The following is a 15,676-nucleotide window of genomic DNA, read 5'->3' as shown; positions in this document are numbered from 1 at the left end:
AATACAGGAACCGATCCGAAGGCAGCCGGGTCCTCTTGGTGCGTTTATTCTTCTTCCTGCTCTAGGGAGGAAGCGGAAGCCACTGGCGGAGACACAGTGGTCCTGCTTGGCGCCGCGTAAGACGTTTTGAACCCTTTGGGCTTTATTTCGGGGCCGCGTTACCCTGAAAGCGCTCAAGTTGGTGCTTTGATGCCCCGATTGCTCCGCCCCTCCTTCGAAGTATTTTAGGGATTTGATTACGTAGTACCGAGTTATTTCTAATTCCTAGTGACCGCAGACAGGTTTTCTCCATAACGATCTATCCCTACCCTGGCCTTTGGAGTCGCGGTGACAGCCATCGGCTCTATAACCGATTTTATAACCGAATCCTATAATCATTTCCCGCTGATGTCGTTTTTCGTTTCACCTTTCCCAACGTAACAATAGCTGCAAAGAAAACTTCCTTTGCCCTGCCTTTTATCCAAAGAGTTTTAATTTTATTTATGCCCTCCAACTAATGGTATCCCATTCGCCGAAACTTATGAAGAGGTGCAAGAGGTTAAATGCAGACGCCATGGGCCGGCCACCCCCTTTAAAACGGGGTTGTGTTTCCCAGGAGGAGCCCTGGGAAGGGAAGAAAGCGGTCTTATTGAATATAATGCGAGGCTCCGGAACAGAACGGGGGGGTTAAAGCCGCGTGAATTTCCTTCTCCCTTTTCCCTGCGCAGGCCTTGACGCCGAGGTCACCAGGGGCCGCTCTCAGCTTGCTGGCTGCTGCCCGGCTGCAGTACTTTCCTCCGATCTTTGCCGCGGCTTCCCCTTCCGGCCAGCAGAGGCTGCGGGATGGCGGCTGGAGCGAGCGGGGAGCAGAGCAGCACCAGGGAGAAGCTGCTGGCTGCCTTGGACGATCTGGAGTTGCTGGCCAGGTAGGCGCTGCTGGACGTCGCGTCGTGGATCTCTCCGGCTCCGCCGCGGAACTTGGCGCTGGCTGTGGAAGAGCCTAAACGGGAATTCCTCTTCTTGTGTTCAGGGCTCCTATCCTCGGCCAAAGGGATGGTTTAAAAAGCGGGACTTTGGGCGTCTTGACGTGAATACAACGTTATTGGACGGCTAATAAGTACCCAGTTTCAAAATATTGATTTCTAGGTTCATTGAGAAGGAACTATTTATTTATATCTCGCCTTTATTACTTTTACAAATAACTCAAAGTGGCGAACACACCTTCCTCCTCCTATTTTTTCTCCCGACGACAACCCTATGATGTGGATTGGGCTGACAAGGGAGAATGACTTGCCTAAAGTCTCCCAGTTGACTTTCATGGCTAAGGCATGACTTCAACTCACTTGCTTTCTAACCTGGTGCATTTGCCAATAGCCCAAACTGGCTAGTGGTTAACCATAAAGTGGACTTTTCTATTTCCCTGCAAAACGGTTGTGGAGGGCTGGCAGACTTGCAGGAACAAACTTGAAAGTGTGCTCAAGATATGTGAGACAGGATATAACTCTTGTTCTTTTTTTGAATCTGGCTTTTGTGTGAAAATTGTTCTTCAAACATTTTACATGCTCAGGTCTGTGGGGTGCAAAACTTACTTTTCTGAATTGAATGTAGATTTATTTTGATGCACCTCTGAGCAGAATTTTAAAAAATTCCTTTACGTTGCAAATGCGACTTCACATGACGATCCAGTCACTAGCAATTGATAATTAGAAAAAAAATTACCTACAATGGCCCAACTGGTGCCATCACAGACAGGATGTCCACTTTAAACACCATGCCCTTTCTAGCTCAATTTCACTATATATATATATATAAATAAACTAAAATCCCTATCCACATTTGTTATATTTTTACTATAAGACCACCTAAATTCTTTTAATTTGTTTACTAACTGCATTTATTTATCATTTTTATAACAATTAATTCTGTCAAATATCAAATCTAACTGGATTTACCCTGATTAGCTGAAACAACAGGGGAATGGCATTTAATATGAAAGGAAGACTTAATTTATTTGCTTTGGAGGAATGGGTAATACACTAAAACTCTCCTTTTTGCCCACAACTTATATTGTTTTGCTTTAGAGAACTGATTGAAGTTTTGGCAATTTCAAGAAATCAGAAGCTAGCACAACCTGGGGAAGAGAGCCAGGTAAAGAATTTAAAAATCTTATAAAACTATAGAAAAAATATTGTGTTAATTAACTACAGGTTGACCAGCCTGAAAAGTAAAGTAGTATGTCTGTTTTCTACTTTTATTTATGCTATTACATAAATAAATTTATGCTTTTTTTCATCCAGGCTCTGAGATCTATAACTACAGCTATTAGAAAATAGAGATAGCTACAACAATATTTGATTTTATTGGAAATCCTGAAATTGACAAAGAGTTACATTTTCCTGTTATATAATTATTTATTGCACAGATCCTGGAATTGTTAATTCATCGGGATAAAGAGTTCCAAGAATTGATGAAACTAGCTCTTGATCAAGGGAAAATCCACCATGAAATGCAGGTATTGGAAAAAGTTGTAGAGAAAAGAGACAATGATATTCAGCAGCTTCAAAAACAACTGAAAGAAGCAGAGCATATTCTGGTGAGTGAAGTGCTCGATATCTTTTGATGTTTGTGCCTATTAAATCATGCATACAGAAAGTTGGTATAGTTTATTAGTATTAAATGTTCTAGTAATAGGCTAGTTTATTTTTAATATCTTTAATACTTTCCTTTGGTTGCTATGTTACTGCAAGCCAAAGTTGTCTATACTTTCTTGAAATCTGTTTTCTTTCTCTGTGCTAGTCTGCAGGTTTTTTTCTTGAAATTTGGATGCGCTAGCTGGTAACCATGTGAATATTTTAGATGAATCCTACAGCATGTTACTAAAAAAAGATAGCTCCTCAAGCCTGAGACCCCTGGTTATCAAATTGTCTAAATTTATACAGTATGTGGAACTGTAATAAAGGAAGAGGTTGAAGTGTACAATTCTTTAGACCAAAACCATATTTTGGCTAGCATGCTGTAGAAAAATCAATCAATTTAGTTTTTTCTTTAGCATTTTATATGAAGCCAGCCAGTTCTCATTTAATTAATAGTCCATTGCAGCTGATTGCAGTTCGGCAGTTCAAATCTCAAGTTTTGACTTAGCCTTCCATCCTTCCGAGGTCGGTAAAATGAGGACCCAGATTGTTGGTAGCAATAGGCTGACTCTGTAAACCACTTAGAGAGGGCTGTAAAAGCACTATGAAGCAGTATATCAGTCTAAGTGCTATTGCTATTGCTATAACAATACATAGTATTTTACATATAGGCTACAGCTGTTTATCAAGCAAAAGAAAAACTGAAATCAATAGAAAAGGCAAGAAAAGGTAAGTGTTTTTAATTATTTCTTTTTAAGTCTGTTACTGCAACCATAAGTTGAACATTGCATGTCACATGAAATTTATAAACATTTGTTTCAATCATCATTTATTTTCATCAATAATTACCCTATATATTTTTCAAAATTCATGGTACATTTAAAAAACAAGACAATTCAGTGTATCATTTATTCTTGTTCACCTAAAGGCATTTTCGGTCATTTGCACCTTGATAAAGCTGTGACCAAAACAAATTAAATAAAATCTTGCAATCTTCTATGAGATCTTTGAGTTCATCAATAGCTTCCTGCTGGATCAATTATTTAGAAGAGGATTGAGGTGAAACTAAACAGAGCAATTGAACAACACACATATTCCTGGTTTAATTTCTCTAGCTTTGTAAGGACAGTTTTTGGTGCTTCACAGGATGCTAGATAAAATTATGAGAAGGGGAAACAATGGCTTTCTGGAGATTCGGAAATTGCAACTCCCAGCATTGTTTACATTAGAGCAACAGGGAATTGTAATTTATGTAGAATTATAGAGCAGAACAGAAAGTAAAACTACTGGAATGTCTCTGTTGTCTGTAGTATATTCATGAATCAGCAGGGAGGAATGTTCTGAATGTTTGGCTTTTATTGCATCATTTTTGCACAAGAATTTAATTTGAAGAGGAATCATTTTCATTTGGGTATTTTAAAGTGTTTCTCATGAGAACCATCATACCATACGAAAATGTAGCACCTTACAAGATAAATTTCCATTATAGAAGAGAGGTTGAAATGCACATAGAGCTGCCCAAAAAGAAAGAAAGGGCTCGGGAAAACAAAAGGAAATGATCATTTTATAATCTTAGTGCTTCAACATTTTTTTACTTGAAAGGATTAATAGTGAATTTTATGTTACAGAATGGATAGCTGCATGCATTCATTGTATCTACATTTCTTACAGGTGCTATTTCGTCTGAAGAAATAATTAAATATGCTCATAGAATTAGTGCCAGCAATGCTGTTTGTGCTCCTCTAACTTGGGTGCCAGGTAAATGATAAATATGTCTATATATCATTTTATTTTTACTGACAATAGGTATTCACATATATAAACAAATATGTTTATATATACTACTACTTGATAAATTTGTTGACAGGTAATGCAAAATACATATTTTCTAACACGGGAGATTTATGTAGTGCTTTGTATTATTAAAGTGAAATAAGCTTTGGAGCACATGTATATGAATGTAACATGCAATTCCTTGAAACTGTCTTCTAGAATTAAGCTATAGTTTTAGAGGCAGCCTTAGAAAATGTGCAGCTGCTTTAAGGAGTTACCTTTGAGTGCTGAATCTTTTTCCTTTGACTCTGAATTTTTGACTACTGAATGCATGCATGCTTTGTGCTACCAAGTGAGCAACTGTTAACTTATCTAAGATTTTTTTTATGAAGAGTATGACAGGGAAAATAAATTATTTGTTCATTCATGCTATTTTAAAAGCTGGCCATTCATGAATGATTTCAGGAGGTTTACAGAAGGTTAAAACAAAGTAATAGGTAAATGAAAGCAATAGTAAAACTGATCATTAAAGAAAATCACTATTATATATTTCACTTATATTTGCTTATTCAGAATTGCAAACAAAATCATTATTTTTAAGGGGATCCTCGAAGACCATATCCAACTGATTTGGAGATGAGGAGTGGTCTTTTGGGTCAGATGAACAATCCTTCAGCAAATGGAGTTAATGGACACTTACCAGGAGATGCACTTGCAGCCGGCAGATTGCCAGGTAATAGAAATTTAAGAGAAATGAGTCTGTTGTCAAGTGTGTTCATATGCACACTTTATGTATATAAAATGCATATATACATATGGATATGCAGCGTGGAACCTTAGGCATGACAAATGTTGTAAATCTCAGAAGTTAATGAAATTAAGAAAATAAAGAAAAGTCCCTTGAAATAAACTAAGAATTTATTTAAAATAAAGATTGAAATATATTCAGAGATTAAAAATGAAAATATTAAAAGCATTTACTTACCACTGTAGTGAAATGTGTGTACAGTATTCGCACAAGCTTGAGTAAAAGAATTGTTTTAAAAAGATTTAGAATTTTATCAGGAGATTATTTCTAACTTTTAAATCAAAGCTGGTCTGTAATGGAAAAACAAGTGACTTCAGCTATTTTAGCACTTAGCAGCATTATATACTGCCCCATAGTTCTTTACAGCATTCTCTGGATGGTTTACAATGTCAGCATATTGCCCCCAACTATCTGGGTCCTCATTTTACCAACCTCGGAAGGATGGAAGATCGAGTCAACCTCCAGGTTGATCAGGACCAAACTACAGGCTGTGGGCAGAATTTGTCTGCAATACTGTGTTCTAACATTGTACCACCAGGGCTCTGGTTTTTTTTGGGGGGGGGGGGAAATATCAGCATCACCTTACCACTGAAGTTGAAATCTAGGGAGGGAATAAGGTTGCCTTCTTTTTCTGTAAGATGATTTTCTGGTGAAATTGTATAAATTGCTAATTTTAGAGGAAAGAAGACTTCTGAGTGAAGAATTTAATCCTGTGATTTTTTTAAATGGAAAAAATACAATTTTACTAATGGTGAGAAGAGTTGAATTTCTAAAGAAGACAAGATTCTGGTAGTAATAGCCTAAGAAATAAATTAGACAAAAATAAAAGGGTGGATAGGTGTCTTGAAAAATAGTAGAAAAAAGAGGTACATGCTAAACCAGAAATTTCTCGGGTTGATAGAAGTGAGAGAGAAAAGCAAATTAGCTTATTGACCAATTAAAATAAATGGGAGATAGCATAAAAATACCTGCTTTTATTTGCTGTCTTGTTCATTGTGAGAGCTTTAAGTTCTTCTAAAACTCAGGTTGGCAGCACATTGCTTGCAAATGCCAATGACTTCTTGCAGAATCACTAATATTCCCTCAAAGTATCTACATCCTTTAACATCAGCAAATCATTTCACCATTACCTGCACCTTGACATTCGGTATGCTATCTTGGCTCAAGGTAGTAGAGGATAACACATATGCTGCAGAAGAACCCATTGTGGCTGTTGATATGCTTGTTGGGAAGCTTTATGAGCTGCCCTGCAGAAAATAAAATTATGGTCAATGGTTTATACTTCCTTGCACATGGGGAATACATATCAGTTGCATTTATTATGGGGTAAATTTGTTTTACTCTTGGAAATTGAGTTTTGGTGCCTGGAGAAGGTTATTTGATTTATACGGAGGACAGTATTTGCCCAGTTATTTAATATTATCCATTTGCTGTCCACAGTAAGCATCCATTCAGTTTGCAAAGGGAGAAATTATACAGTAAACAGTTGCGTCCCAATGAAAAATTGTCAAAAAATTTAACAGGAATATTGGTTCAATTATTTTTATCTATTAAGCATGTGTAGTGTGGTTTGAAATCAGGAATCTGATATCATTTTTTTAGATTAACAAATTATGGGTAATCTTCAATTTACAAGCCCAGTTGAGTCCAAAATTTCTATTGCTAAATGAGAGTTGTGTGTTTTACTCCATGTTACCACCTTTCTTGCCACCATTAAGTGAATCACTGCAGTTGTTAAGTGAATCTAGCTTTCCCATTGACTTTATCAGGTCGCATAAGGTGATCACACAACTCCAGGACACTGTAATAATCAAAAATATGAGTCAATTGCCAAGAGTCTGAATTTTAGACTTAGACTAACCTTATTCTCACTTTGAATGTACACTAATCAGCAGACATAAAAATGAAATTTTGCTGTATACAGCTCTCAAAGTCAAAATCTCCAATATACATTACATAATAGAATACAAAATAAATACAGAATTATACCTATAAATGACATGGAGAAACAACAGTCTAGTTCGGATATATACATGTACATAGCGAGAAAAATAAATATTGCGAGTTTTATCAGATGGATGGCATAGGGAACAAAGCTGTTACAGAATCTGGTAGTCCTGCCAAAAATACTTCAAAACCTCAGAATGACATGTGGAAAGACCAGTTCAGACTGTTAGTTATCTGCACCCGCAGATACTTAATACTGTTGACAACCTCTACAGCTGCATTCTTGATACTCAGTGGAGTATGACCATGCTGGCTTTGATCACATGACCATGGGGATGCTGCAATGGTCATGTGAAAACCTGTCATAAATCAGTTTTGTGCTGTTATAACTTTGAATGGTTATAAGTTGAGGACTACCTGTCAAGGTATTCTTAGCATCAGAGGGTTTAATGGGAAAAAGAGAATGTTCTTCTGAAATCAGTGGGAATTACAAATATATGGCTAGTTTACTTTGATGTTTGTAAAATTGATGTGCAATTTTATACTGTAAATTTCTGGTTGTCAGAAAGTTCTTCCATGTCATTTTAATATATTATTAAAAAATAAGAGCATGGAGTAATTGTATATTTCTTTTTTCTTCAGATGTACTTGCACCACAATATCCCTGGCAATCAAGTGACATATCAATGAACATGCTTCCTCCTAATCACAGCAATGACTTTATGTTAGAACCTCCTGGACATAATAAGGAGAATGAGGATGATGTAGAGGTTATGTCAACAGATTCCTCAAGTAGCAGTAGTGACTCCGATTAGGGCCTGCATCTGAATCACTTGATCATACCAGCGAATACACATTCTGCATTCCAGATGGAGGATGAGGTACCAAGGAGGAAACTTAAAAATTCATGAAAATCATTCTCTTGTATTTGATGAATATGACTTTGTCCCAGAATTTCAGATAATTGTTGAAATAGGGTGATGGTAGCCACTGGAAATACGTTATGCTCTGACATAATTTATTTTGGTATGTGTTTACTCATAAAAATGTTTTTGCACTAAATAAATATCTATGAAATTGCAAGTTAGCTGTTTCTTGTGAGTAGAATAACACTTCTATGAACAGCAAAGAATTTTAAGGAACAATTGTCACCAATTTCTTAATGTTTTTATAGTAAGTCTTCTAGTCTTTCAAAATAGACCTTCAAGCAGCAGAGATGTGGGAGAAAATTCCATTCTTCAACTCTATTAAAGAAGTATTCTATGAGTAAAATTCTGCTAACAGATCTTTAGATCGAATAATCTTTCTGATTGCATAAAATCGGAAAATATTATTTAATGAGACTTTCCCAGCCTGCTACTTTGCATGTGCATTAGTTTGTAATACTTTACCAGCACTTCCACTTCCTAGGCTTTTTGTCAAGGGAATTGTAGCCCAATGCACACAGAGGATGAAAATATAAAATAGTTTTGTATGAATTTTGCTAATAGGATTCATTAACAATCAGGTTGTATAAGTAGTGAATAAAAGCTTTTACATATAAAATATTAAGTTTTAACTAAAAATACTGAATGTATTGTGGTTACACCATATCTTGTTTAATGAATGTGAAGGTGAGGCCATAAGGTCATGTAATGGCTTTCTGAATCATGGATTTGCTGGTCCCAATGGTGACTGTTAAAGTGCAGACAACCTGAATTTTTAACAGTAATCTAGGCCCATTAAACATGCCCTAAGTTTGGCAAACAGTGTGTGTACAGGAGGTAGCTTTGGTTCTCAAATTTGGAGGACAGAGACAATGATTTCAAGATGATGGTGAAGGGGAAGGCAAGGGGGGGGGGAGTCAAGGGGAGAGAGAAATGGTGTCAGATCATCAGAAGCCAGGGAGGGCAAAAGAAAACATCAGTGATAGAAGGTAAGGACAGCCATGGAGAGAAAGAGTATGATGAAGAAAGGGCTGGCTTTTCAGTAGGAGCAGTGGGGACTTGGCCTTCCCAATGAACTAGAGGAAGAGGTAAATTTTAAGAAAACCTAAGTAATATGAATGGATTTAAACATCTTGGAAATGTTTTTCTTAAAATCTCATTTACCGATTAAATCAGAATTGGTTGGTTCGCTATATTAAGCCAAAATTACATTGATATACTCTGTGAACTCAGCCTGCCTGTTTGAATTAAGATTTCACTTGTTATATTTGGGCACATATTCCTGACTGTTCCAGATAGTCAGGATGGTTTTTTTCACTCTGCTGTTTTATCTTATCTGCTGGGATTCCTTGCTAAAATACTGCAGTCACCCAACACTTTCCTCTTGGATCTGGCCTATGCTAACTTCTCTTTTTTCTTTCAAATTAAAGGCTTTTTGTTTAAAAAGAATTTTTCTAAAAAATTAAAGGAAATGAAATGGATTTTCATAGTTCCTGGTTTACTCAGTTAACCATAGAGGCAAAGTTTATACAATACATTGAAATAATGTGGCTGAACAAATTTTGGTTCAGCGTATCATGCAAAAATAACTAGTGAAAAACTAAAAACAATGTGGGTTATATAGTTGCATAAAAACCTGTTATAGTTTTTTCCCATTGGAAAAGTTTCACAGGTTTTCTTGATAAAAAAAGCTTGCACACTACTGGTAGTAATTTTTCTTCTTTCCATTGGTGGTTCTCCTAAGTCAGAGAGCAAATGGATTAGAATGGGAAGAGTTTAAAATATGGACCATTTGTGATTAATTGGATCATATCAATTATGGGAGCAACTATAAACATTTTTATCTTTTCTTACAGAGCAAAGTAACATAAAATATAGGATGCATTATTGCAGCTGCTTTGACCAATAACAAAACCATAAGTATCACAAGCATGCATTAAGCCCTGTATACTAGGATACATCACTGTATTAAAATACATTGTAAAGAAAAAATATGTGAAGTTGTGTGTCAAAATATAACTTTTATAGATTTCCAGTGTACCCAATCAGGTGATTTAATTCTTCTTTGAAAGGATTATAATTTTGTTCTCTTAAGCAGCGTAGAGGCCAGAAGAGTTTATCCGCTGGTGGAAAATCATCCCATTTTACCCATTTCCAATCTACAAAAAGAAAAAGAACAAGTGTTTCAGCATAAGAAGTACATTAATCTGTCAATGATTGCTAGGATGATGTAGCATCAGATTGGGAAATGAGAGTTTATAGAGAGAAAGAAATTCATTGGAAAATAGTAAATGCCTAAAATTCCCAGACTGTTGTGATACAGACATAGATTTTTTTAACCCAGAAACACAAAACACATCATTTTACAATGCTACATATGGCTGTGACAGCTGCAAGTGGTGCATATAATGTTCAATTTTAAAAAAAGAATTAAAAGCATAAAAATTAAAAACATTACAAAGAAAAAAACTTTCATACATCTAAAATGTAGGTACCCCTCAAGAGTTAGAGAAGACCTATTGCATGCAGGTGACATCAAATGTAAGTGCCAATCTCTAACAATCATCAAATCTATCCCAGCAAAAATGATGTAATGTATGCCCTGATCTCAAACTCTTTGAATGGTTAATTCTTGCTTCAATAACACACATAAACACAAGCCCAACCCTGTATAATATAGTAGTGCTGAAGGATTAGGTCACGGGTCTTAATCCAGCATTTTGTTTCCCATACCATTGTTACCAAGATACCTTCAAAAGCAGAGGGAAGCAAACTGTTTTGCATAAAACTAGGTTCAAGCAGTCCTGTTTTATTATTACATTTTAGTATAAAATCAGAGTTGCAACCTGCCTAATTATTTTGCAGTCTTACAACTTGACATATTTTGTTACAGGAAGTTTAAAGACAAATATTGAGTAGACAACTCAAAAGATAATGCTGGAACTCATTTTCAGTACCCTAGAAATCAATTCAATTCAATTTATTTAATTTAAAAAGATAAATTAGAGAAGCTTGCAGCCCAACCCTTACCTAGACACAAAATCAACAAAGGGATATGATTTGCACTTTTATACACACACAAATGTTCAAACAAAAAAAGCAGAAAACCATTCTTACATTATACATATATGCAGACAACATGGATACAGAGTTTTTTTAAAACTTACTTTCATTTTTATCAGGTTCCAGATTCTTTGGTTCAGATTCATGATTCATATCAACGCCTCCTTTCATTAGGATGGTGACATAATGGTAATTGTCCTTTAAACTGGCAGCATTTACAACTGAAGCAAACTGCACATTTGTTAGATGCAAAGCAGTTTCTTCTAAAGTTTCTCTCTCTGCACATTCTACCAAACTTTCACTGCACAGAGAGGAAAAGTGAAGGAAATATGAGTTAGTCAGAAAGCAAGAATGGTTCTATCGGTTTGAAACATCACAAGAATCCAGTTTATATGACAACTAGCAGGCATCTACTCTGAACAAGATTCCTGAATATTTTTGTCAGCTTTTGTTTGCCCTTATTTCCAAAGAAATTGATTTGCTTATAAAGAAGTGATAGCGCTTTATTTTCATTAATTCATTTTCTGTGATGTAGCATAATTTTAATATTTGTTTACTGGCGTAAAGCTTTTTTGCATGTTGAGCTAATGGAAAATATTTGGTGTTTCAGTAGCTTCAGATAGTTTTTCTTATTTATTGTACTTTTATAACCTTATAACATGGAGTGGCTGTGGTATACCCCTTTATATTCTGGACTTTTTCAACTTTGCCTTGCCCACATAACCTGGTGGTCAGGTGGTCAGAGCAGGTGCCTAGGGATATCTTTGCTCAGCTTCAATCTGTGTGGCAGTTATGTCCTTTCCTGTATATGGAAGTTCTCTGCATTCTCATTTATGCCCTGTTTAACTCAAATATGGACTATTGCAACATGCACAACATAGGGATATCCTTGAAAAGTATCTGGAGGATACAGGTGGTACAAAATGCAGTTGCATGGGCAAATTTTAGGTGTCCAAAGGGTGCATGTAACACCTCTGCTTCAGAAGCTGCATTGGGTGCCAATTTGCTTCCAGGTCCAATTCAAGGTGTTGATTGTGACCCATAAAGCCCTACATGGCATGGGGCCAGGCTTCTTATGGAAACACTTTTTCCTATTACATCAGCCCGTCTCACATGGTCAGGTAAGGGAAGGTATGTTGCAGACTCTGTCAGTTAAAGAAACTCCTACTGGCAAGGTCAGGGAAGAGAACCTCCTCTTCTGTTGAAATATTCATGAGGAGTATTCCCCCCACCCCAGAGGTGAGGCAGGCTCCCACTTTCCTGGCTTTCTGAAAAGGCATTAAAACATATCTCAACCCCAGACAAAACCAGCATGGTTGCATTAAAAAAAAAACTCTGATAAACTGAAAGACAAAAACAACAATAAAAAGTGGAAGGACTGATACACCACTAAAACAAAATACCAGCATATTTATTTTTATTTATTTAATTTGACAACCGTTTACAAGATAATAGGTATAAGAATAAACATGAGTATGAATGAAACAGGGACGAATAAATGGGAACTGTAGGACAGGGATGGTAGCACAATGGTGTGCTTCTGTACGCCCATTATAGTGTGAATCTGCAGATGACATCAGGAAAGCTAAGGCAGAAGTAAGAAACAAGACTTGCAACAAATGTTAAAAATAATAAAATTTATTTCAATATGTAAAAAATCAAGAAAAAAGTCAAGGAATCAATCAGTCCGTTAGAAGATGGTAAGGTGACAGTAGTGAAGAAAGCAGAACTGAAAGCAGATGTGCACGTGAAGCGGTACCAATGCCAGTAGGAACCCACCCCTGCACTCAAGTATGAGTCAGCAGGGTGCTGCAATAAAGCCAATACAGTCCTAAGCTGCATCAACCAAAGGATAGTATCAAGTTCACATGAAGTGATGATACCACTTTATACTACATTAGCAAAATCACACATGGAATACTCCATCCAGTTTTGATTACCACAATACAAAAAAGATGAAAGAGAGCAACAAAGCAACAAAGATGATAAGGGGATGTAGGGTGAAAGCCAATGAATGATTGCAGGAGCTGGGTATGTCTAGCCTAATGCAGAGAAGACTGAGGTGACTTGATAGTAGTCTTCCAATATTTGAGGGGCTGTCACAGAGAGGAGAAGGTCAACCAAGAAGTAAGGGACGGAAATTTATCAGAAATCCAATCTAGAACACTATGGAGAAATTTTCAATGAGAATAATTGATCAATTATTGCTTGCCTTCTGAAGTTTTGGATGCTCCATCCCTGGAGGTTAAAAAGGAATTGGACAGCCATTTGTCCAGAATGGTAAGATCTGTTTGAGCAGGAGGTTGAACTAGAAGACCTCCAAAGTCCCTTTCAACTGTTATTCTGTTACTATTACTGCCACTAGAAAGTCAAGAAAAGCTCTAACATCCTATTATTCGGATCAAAGCCTTCTCTTCCCCTCAATTCTGTGCTGCAATAATCCCCCATTTTAATAAAATTATTAACCAGCAATTCCAGATTTGGGCTACAAAAAAGAGCGAATTTTGCTCTACTATATTTGTTACCACTGTCATTTGATGTTTTACAACCAAAATCTAGAAGCTTTACCACCAATAAAAGTTTAAAACAATAATACTCCATATAATTTAAACTGTTTCCAGTTTGAGCAGGGGGTTGGACTAGACGACCTCCAAAGTCCCTTCCAACTGTTATTCTGTTACGGATGATGATTGACTCCTTACTTACTAATTCCCCTTTCCTTCCTTCCTTTCCCCGGCTGTATGAAGCCTACAACTTTTAAAAATGAAAACCGAGCATTCATTCAGAAGACACCCAACTATTTATCCCGGTGCTTTTCAAAGACTGCAACTTTAAAATGTGTGGACTTCCAATTCCCGGAATGTTGGCTGTGGGACTCCAGAAATTGGAGTCCAAATACCTTAAAAGTAGTCGAGTGCCCCCCTCCCCCCAAAAAGCCCCTCTGCTAGCTCCACGTGCACAAGAGGAACGGGCCGCGTGACAGCGTCACGAGGAAAGCCTCCAGCTCACCCAAACTCTAAGTGTCCTCCGGGAAGCTGGAAGAAACCGCTCCCGACGACACTTCTCCGCTTGCCTACTAGGATGCAACCAGGGTGCCTGAGGCTGGTGATCACCACTCCAACTCCGACCCCTGGGCGCAGCGGCTTCTCCATTCCCGGTCCGGCAGAGTTACGCTCGGTTTGACTCCGCCTTCCTCGGCCAGACGGTCGCGCAGCCAATCTGCGTGGGAGAGGCTTTTTTTTTGGCAGTCTTCTCAGGGCTCAATTGCCGGTGGTAATTGCCAATTTGGTAGCACAGATGTTCAGGAAGGATAATTATTATCTCGATTAAAAAATGAACTTTTTAAAAGGCCAGAAGCCGTCTTAAAATCTCAACTGGAAAGGAAAGGAAAGCAGACTATAAAAATGTACTGATCAAACAATGGTGGTGGATGCAGTTCGGGGTAAACAAGCACAAAATAATACCAATAGGAGTAAAAACGCTAAACTTCACTTTAAAATGAAGAGACTGGCTCTAGCTTTGCAATGCACCCCTTGTTACCTTAATCATGATTTACTGGATTTGCACAGTGCACTAGGCCACAAACTGATAACCTGAATGAAGCACTCTTGGCTGTTCTTGCAAAAATTAAGCAGGGTCAAACCTGATTAGTAGGTAGATGGAGGCCACAAGGAATTATAGAAGGGTAAACTAGACTCAGAGCTAGTTTATGGTAGCGATTAAAGCATCAAGTCTAGAAACCAGAAATCCTTGAGCTGGATTAGGTTGGGGCAGTCACTTTCTCTCAACCCTAGGAAGCAGGAAGTAGCAAACAGCTTTTGAAAAACTTTGCCAAGAAAACTCTGGGAACTTGTCCAGGTAGGAACCCCCCCACACACATATGCAGAGGGAAACAAAGATTATACGTCAGGTTTTTTTTGCTAAGAGTTAAGCTAACTGGCTGGTCTTTAATTTACAATTCAGGCAGTTAATTATTTAGCCAAAGATGAGCACATCTGTAATAGCAGAAACTGCCTTGAACCATGGCTCACTTTAGTAGAAGCAAATATCTGTATTAAAACCCTGGAGGGGGGGGTATGCGCCTGTGTATGACTCTGGGAGTAAAATGAAAGATTTCAGGTGAATGCATTTAGGAGACATTTTATGAGGTAATGCATGGTTGCCTTATTTCCTGTAGTAGCTCAAGATTACATGTCATAGAGTATGGTCGGAACCAAGTGAGCTTTATGAGCAATTTCCGACCTAAGCCAGCGAGTTCACACCAGTTGAATTCATCCAATTTCAGATAGCCACAATCTAGCGCCGGGCTCTAAGTTAGCATCTCAGATACAACCGGAATGAAGGCGAACCTGAGCAGTCGCGGTCATGTTTGTGGTTCGGGCAAACTTCCGCAGAAGGCTCGCGCTCTGCTGGAGCTTTTGGTTTCCTGCGCAGCAGCTCTGGCCCGTCGAGTCTGGTTCCCACTTGCCCTGCGGCGCAGGGCTGTCTGCTCGATCCGGCCTTCGACGCTGAGTTGGCTGGCTGGCTCCCGCCCTTTCGAATCCTCC

General features: G+C 37.7%; 2 protein-coding genes across 4 annotated transcripts; one reads left to right on the top strand and one right to left on the bottom strand.

Moving 5' to 3' along the window:
• Positions 1 to 27: 27 nt before the first annotated feature.
• On the top strand, positions 28 to 8,223 carry MED4 (mediator complex subunit 4). The gene is made up of 8 exons (XM_032213529.1): positions 28 to 116; positions 708 to 905; positions 2,061 to 2,127; positions 2,402 to 2,572; positions 3,284 to 3,341; positions 4,284 to 4,370; positions 4,987 to 5,118; positions 7,783 to 8,223. The coding sequence occupies exons 2-8, from the start codon at positions 823 to 825 to the stop codon at positions 7,953 to 7,955; spliced, it is 771 nt and encodes a 256-aa protein (XP_032069420.1). The 5' UTR covers positions 28 to 116; positions 708 to 822; the 3' UTR covers positions 7,956 to 8,223.
• Positions 6,154 to 15,566, bottom strand: NUDT15 (nudix hydrolase 15). 3 transcript variants are annotated; one of them, XM_032213532.1, is made up of 5 exons: positions 15,479 to 15,566; positions 14,139 to 14,503; positions 11,234 to 11,430; positions 10,108 to 10,225; positions 6,154 to 6,440 (listed from the first exon to the last, which is right to left on the bottom strand). In XM_032213532.1, exons 2-5 carry the CDS (start codon positions 14,279 to 14,281, stop codon positions 6,356 to 6,358), a joined length of 543 nt encoding a protein of 180 aa, XP_032069423.1. In that variant the 5' UTR covers positions 14,282 to 14,503; positions 15,479 to 15,566; the 3' UTR covers positions 6,154 to 6,355. The 3 variants fall into 3 exon arrangements, with proteins under 3 accessions (XP_032069423.1, XP_032069422.1, XP_032069424.1); XM_032213531.1 differs by lacking the exon at positions 15,479 to 15,566 and having other exon boundaries at positions 14,139 to 15,468; XM_032213533.1 differs by lacking the exons at positions 6,154 to 6,440; positions 15,479 to 15,566 and having other exon boundaries at positions 8,721 to 10,225; positions 14,139 to 15,468.
• Positions 15,567 to 15,676: the final 110 nt, after the last annotated feature.

The sequence above is a fragment of the Thamnophis elegans genome, chromosome 3 (genome assembly GCF_009769535.1).
Source record: "Thamnophis elegans isolate rThaEle1 chromosome 3, rThaEle1.pri, whole genome shotgun sequence".
NCBI lineage: Eukaryota > Metazoa > Chordata > Lepidosauria > Squamata > Colubridae > Thamnophis > Thamnophis elegans.
The sequence above is the reverse complement of the archived record's forward strand: the minus strand, read 5'-3'. Positions and strand labels throughout refer to the sequence as shown.

What these genes read in the sequence shown, in the direction of transcription:
- MED4 (XM_032213529.1), top strand. Translation starts at nt 823, where the DNA reads ATGGCGGCTGGAGCGAGCGGGGAGCAGAGCAGCACCAGGGAGAAGCTG. An exon ending in GATCTGGAGTTGCTGGCCAG is followed by an intron (nt 906 to 2,060) that starts GTAGGCGCTGCT and finishes GTTTTGCTTTAG; the next exon opens with AGAACTGATTGAAGTTTTGG. An exon ending in TCCTCTAACTTGGGTGCCAG is followed by an intron (nt 4,371 to 4,986) that starts GTAAATGATAAA and finishes ATTATTTTTAAG; the next exon opens with GGGATCCTCGAAGACCATAT.
- NUDT15 (XM_032213532.1), bottom strand. Translation starts at nt 14,281, where the DNA reads ATGGAGAAGCCGCTGCGCCCAGGGGTCGGAGTTGGAGTGGTGATCACC. An exon ending in GGAGGACACTTAGAGTTTGG is followed by an intron (nt 11,431 to 14,138) that starts GTGAGCTGGAGG and finishes CTCTCTGTGCAG; the next exon opens with TGAAAGTTTGGTAGAATGTG. An exon ending in GGAACCTGATAAAAATGAAA is followed by an intron (nt 10,226 to 11,233) that starts GTAAGTTTTAAA and finishes TTCTTTTTGTAG; the next exon opens with ATTGGAAATGGGTAAAATGG.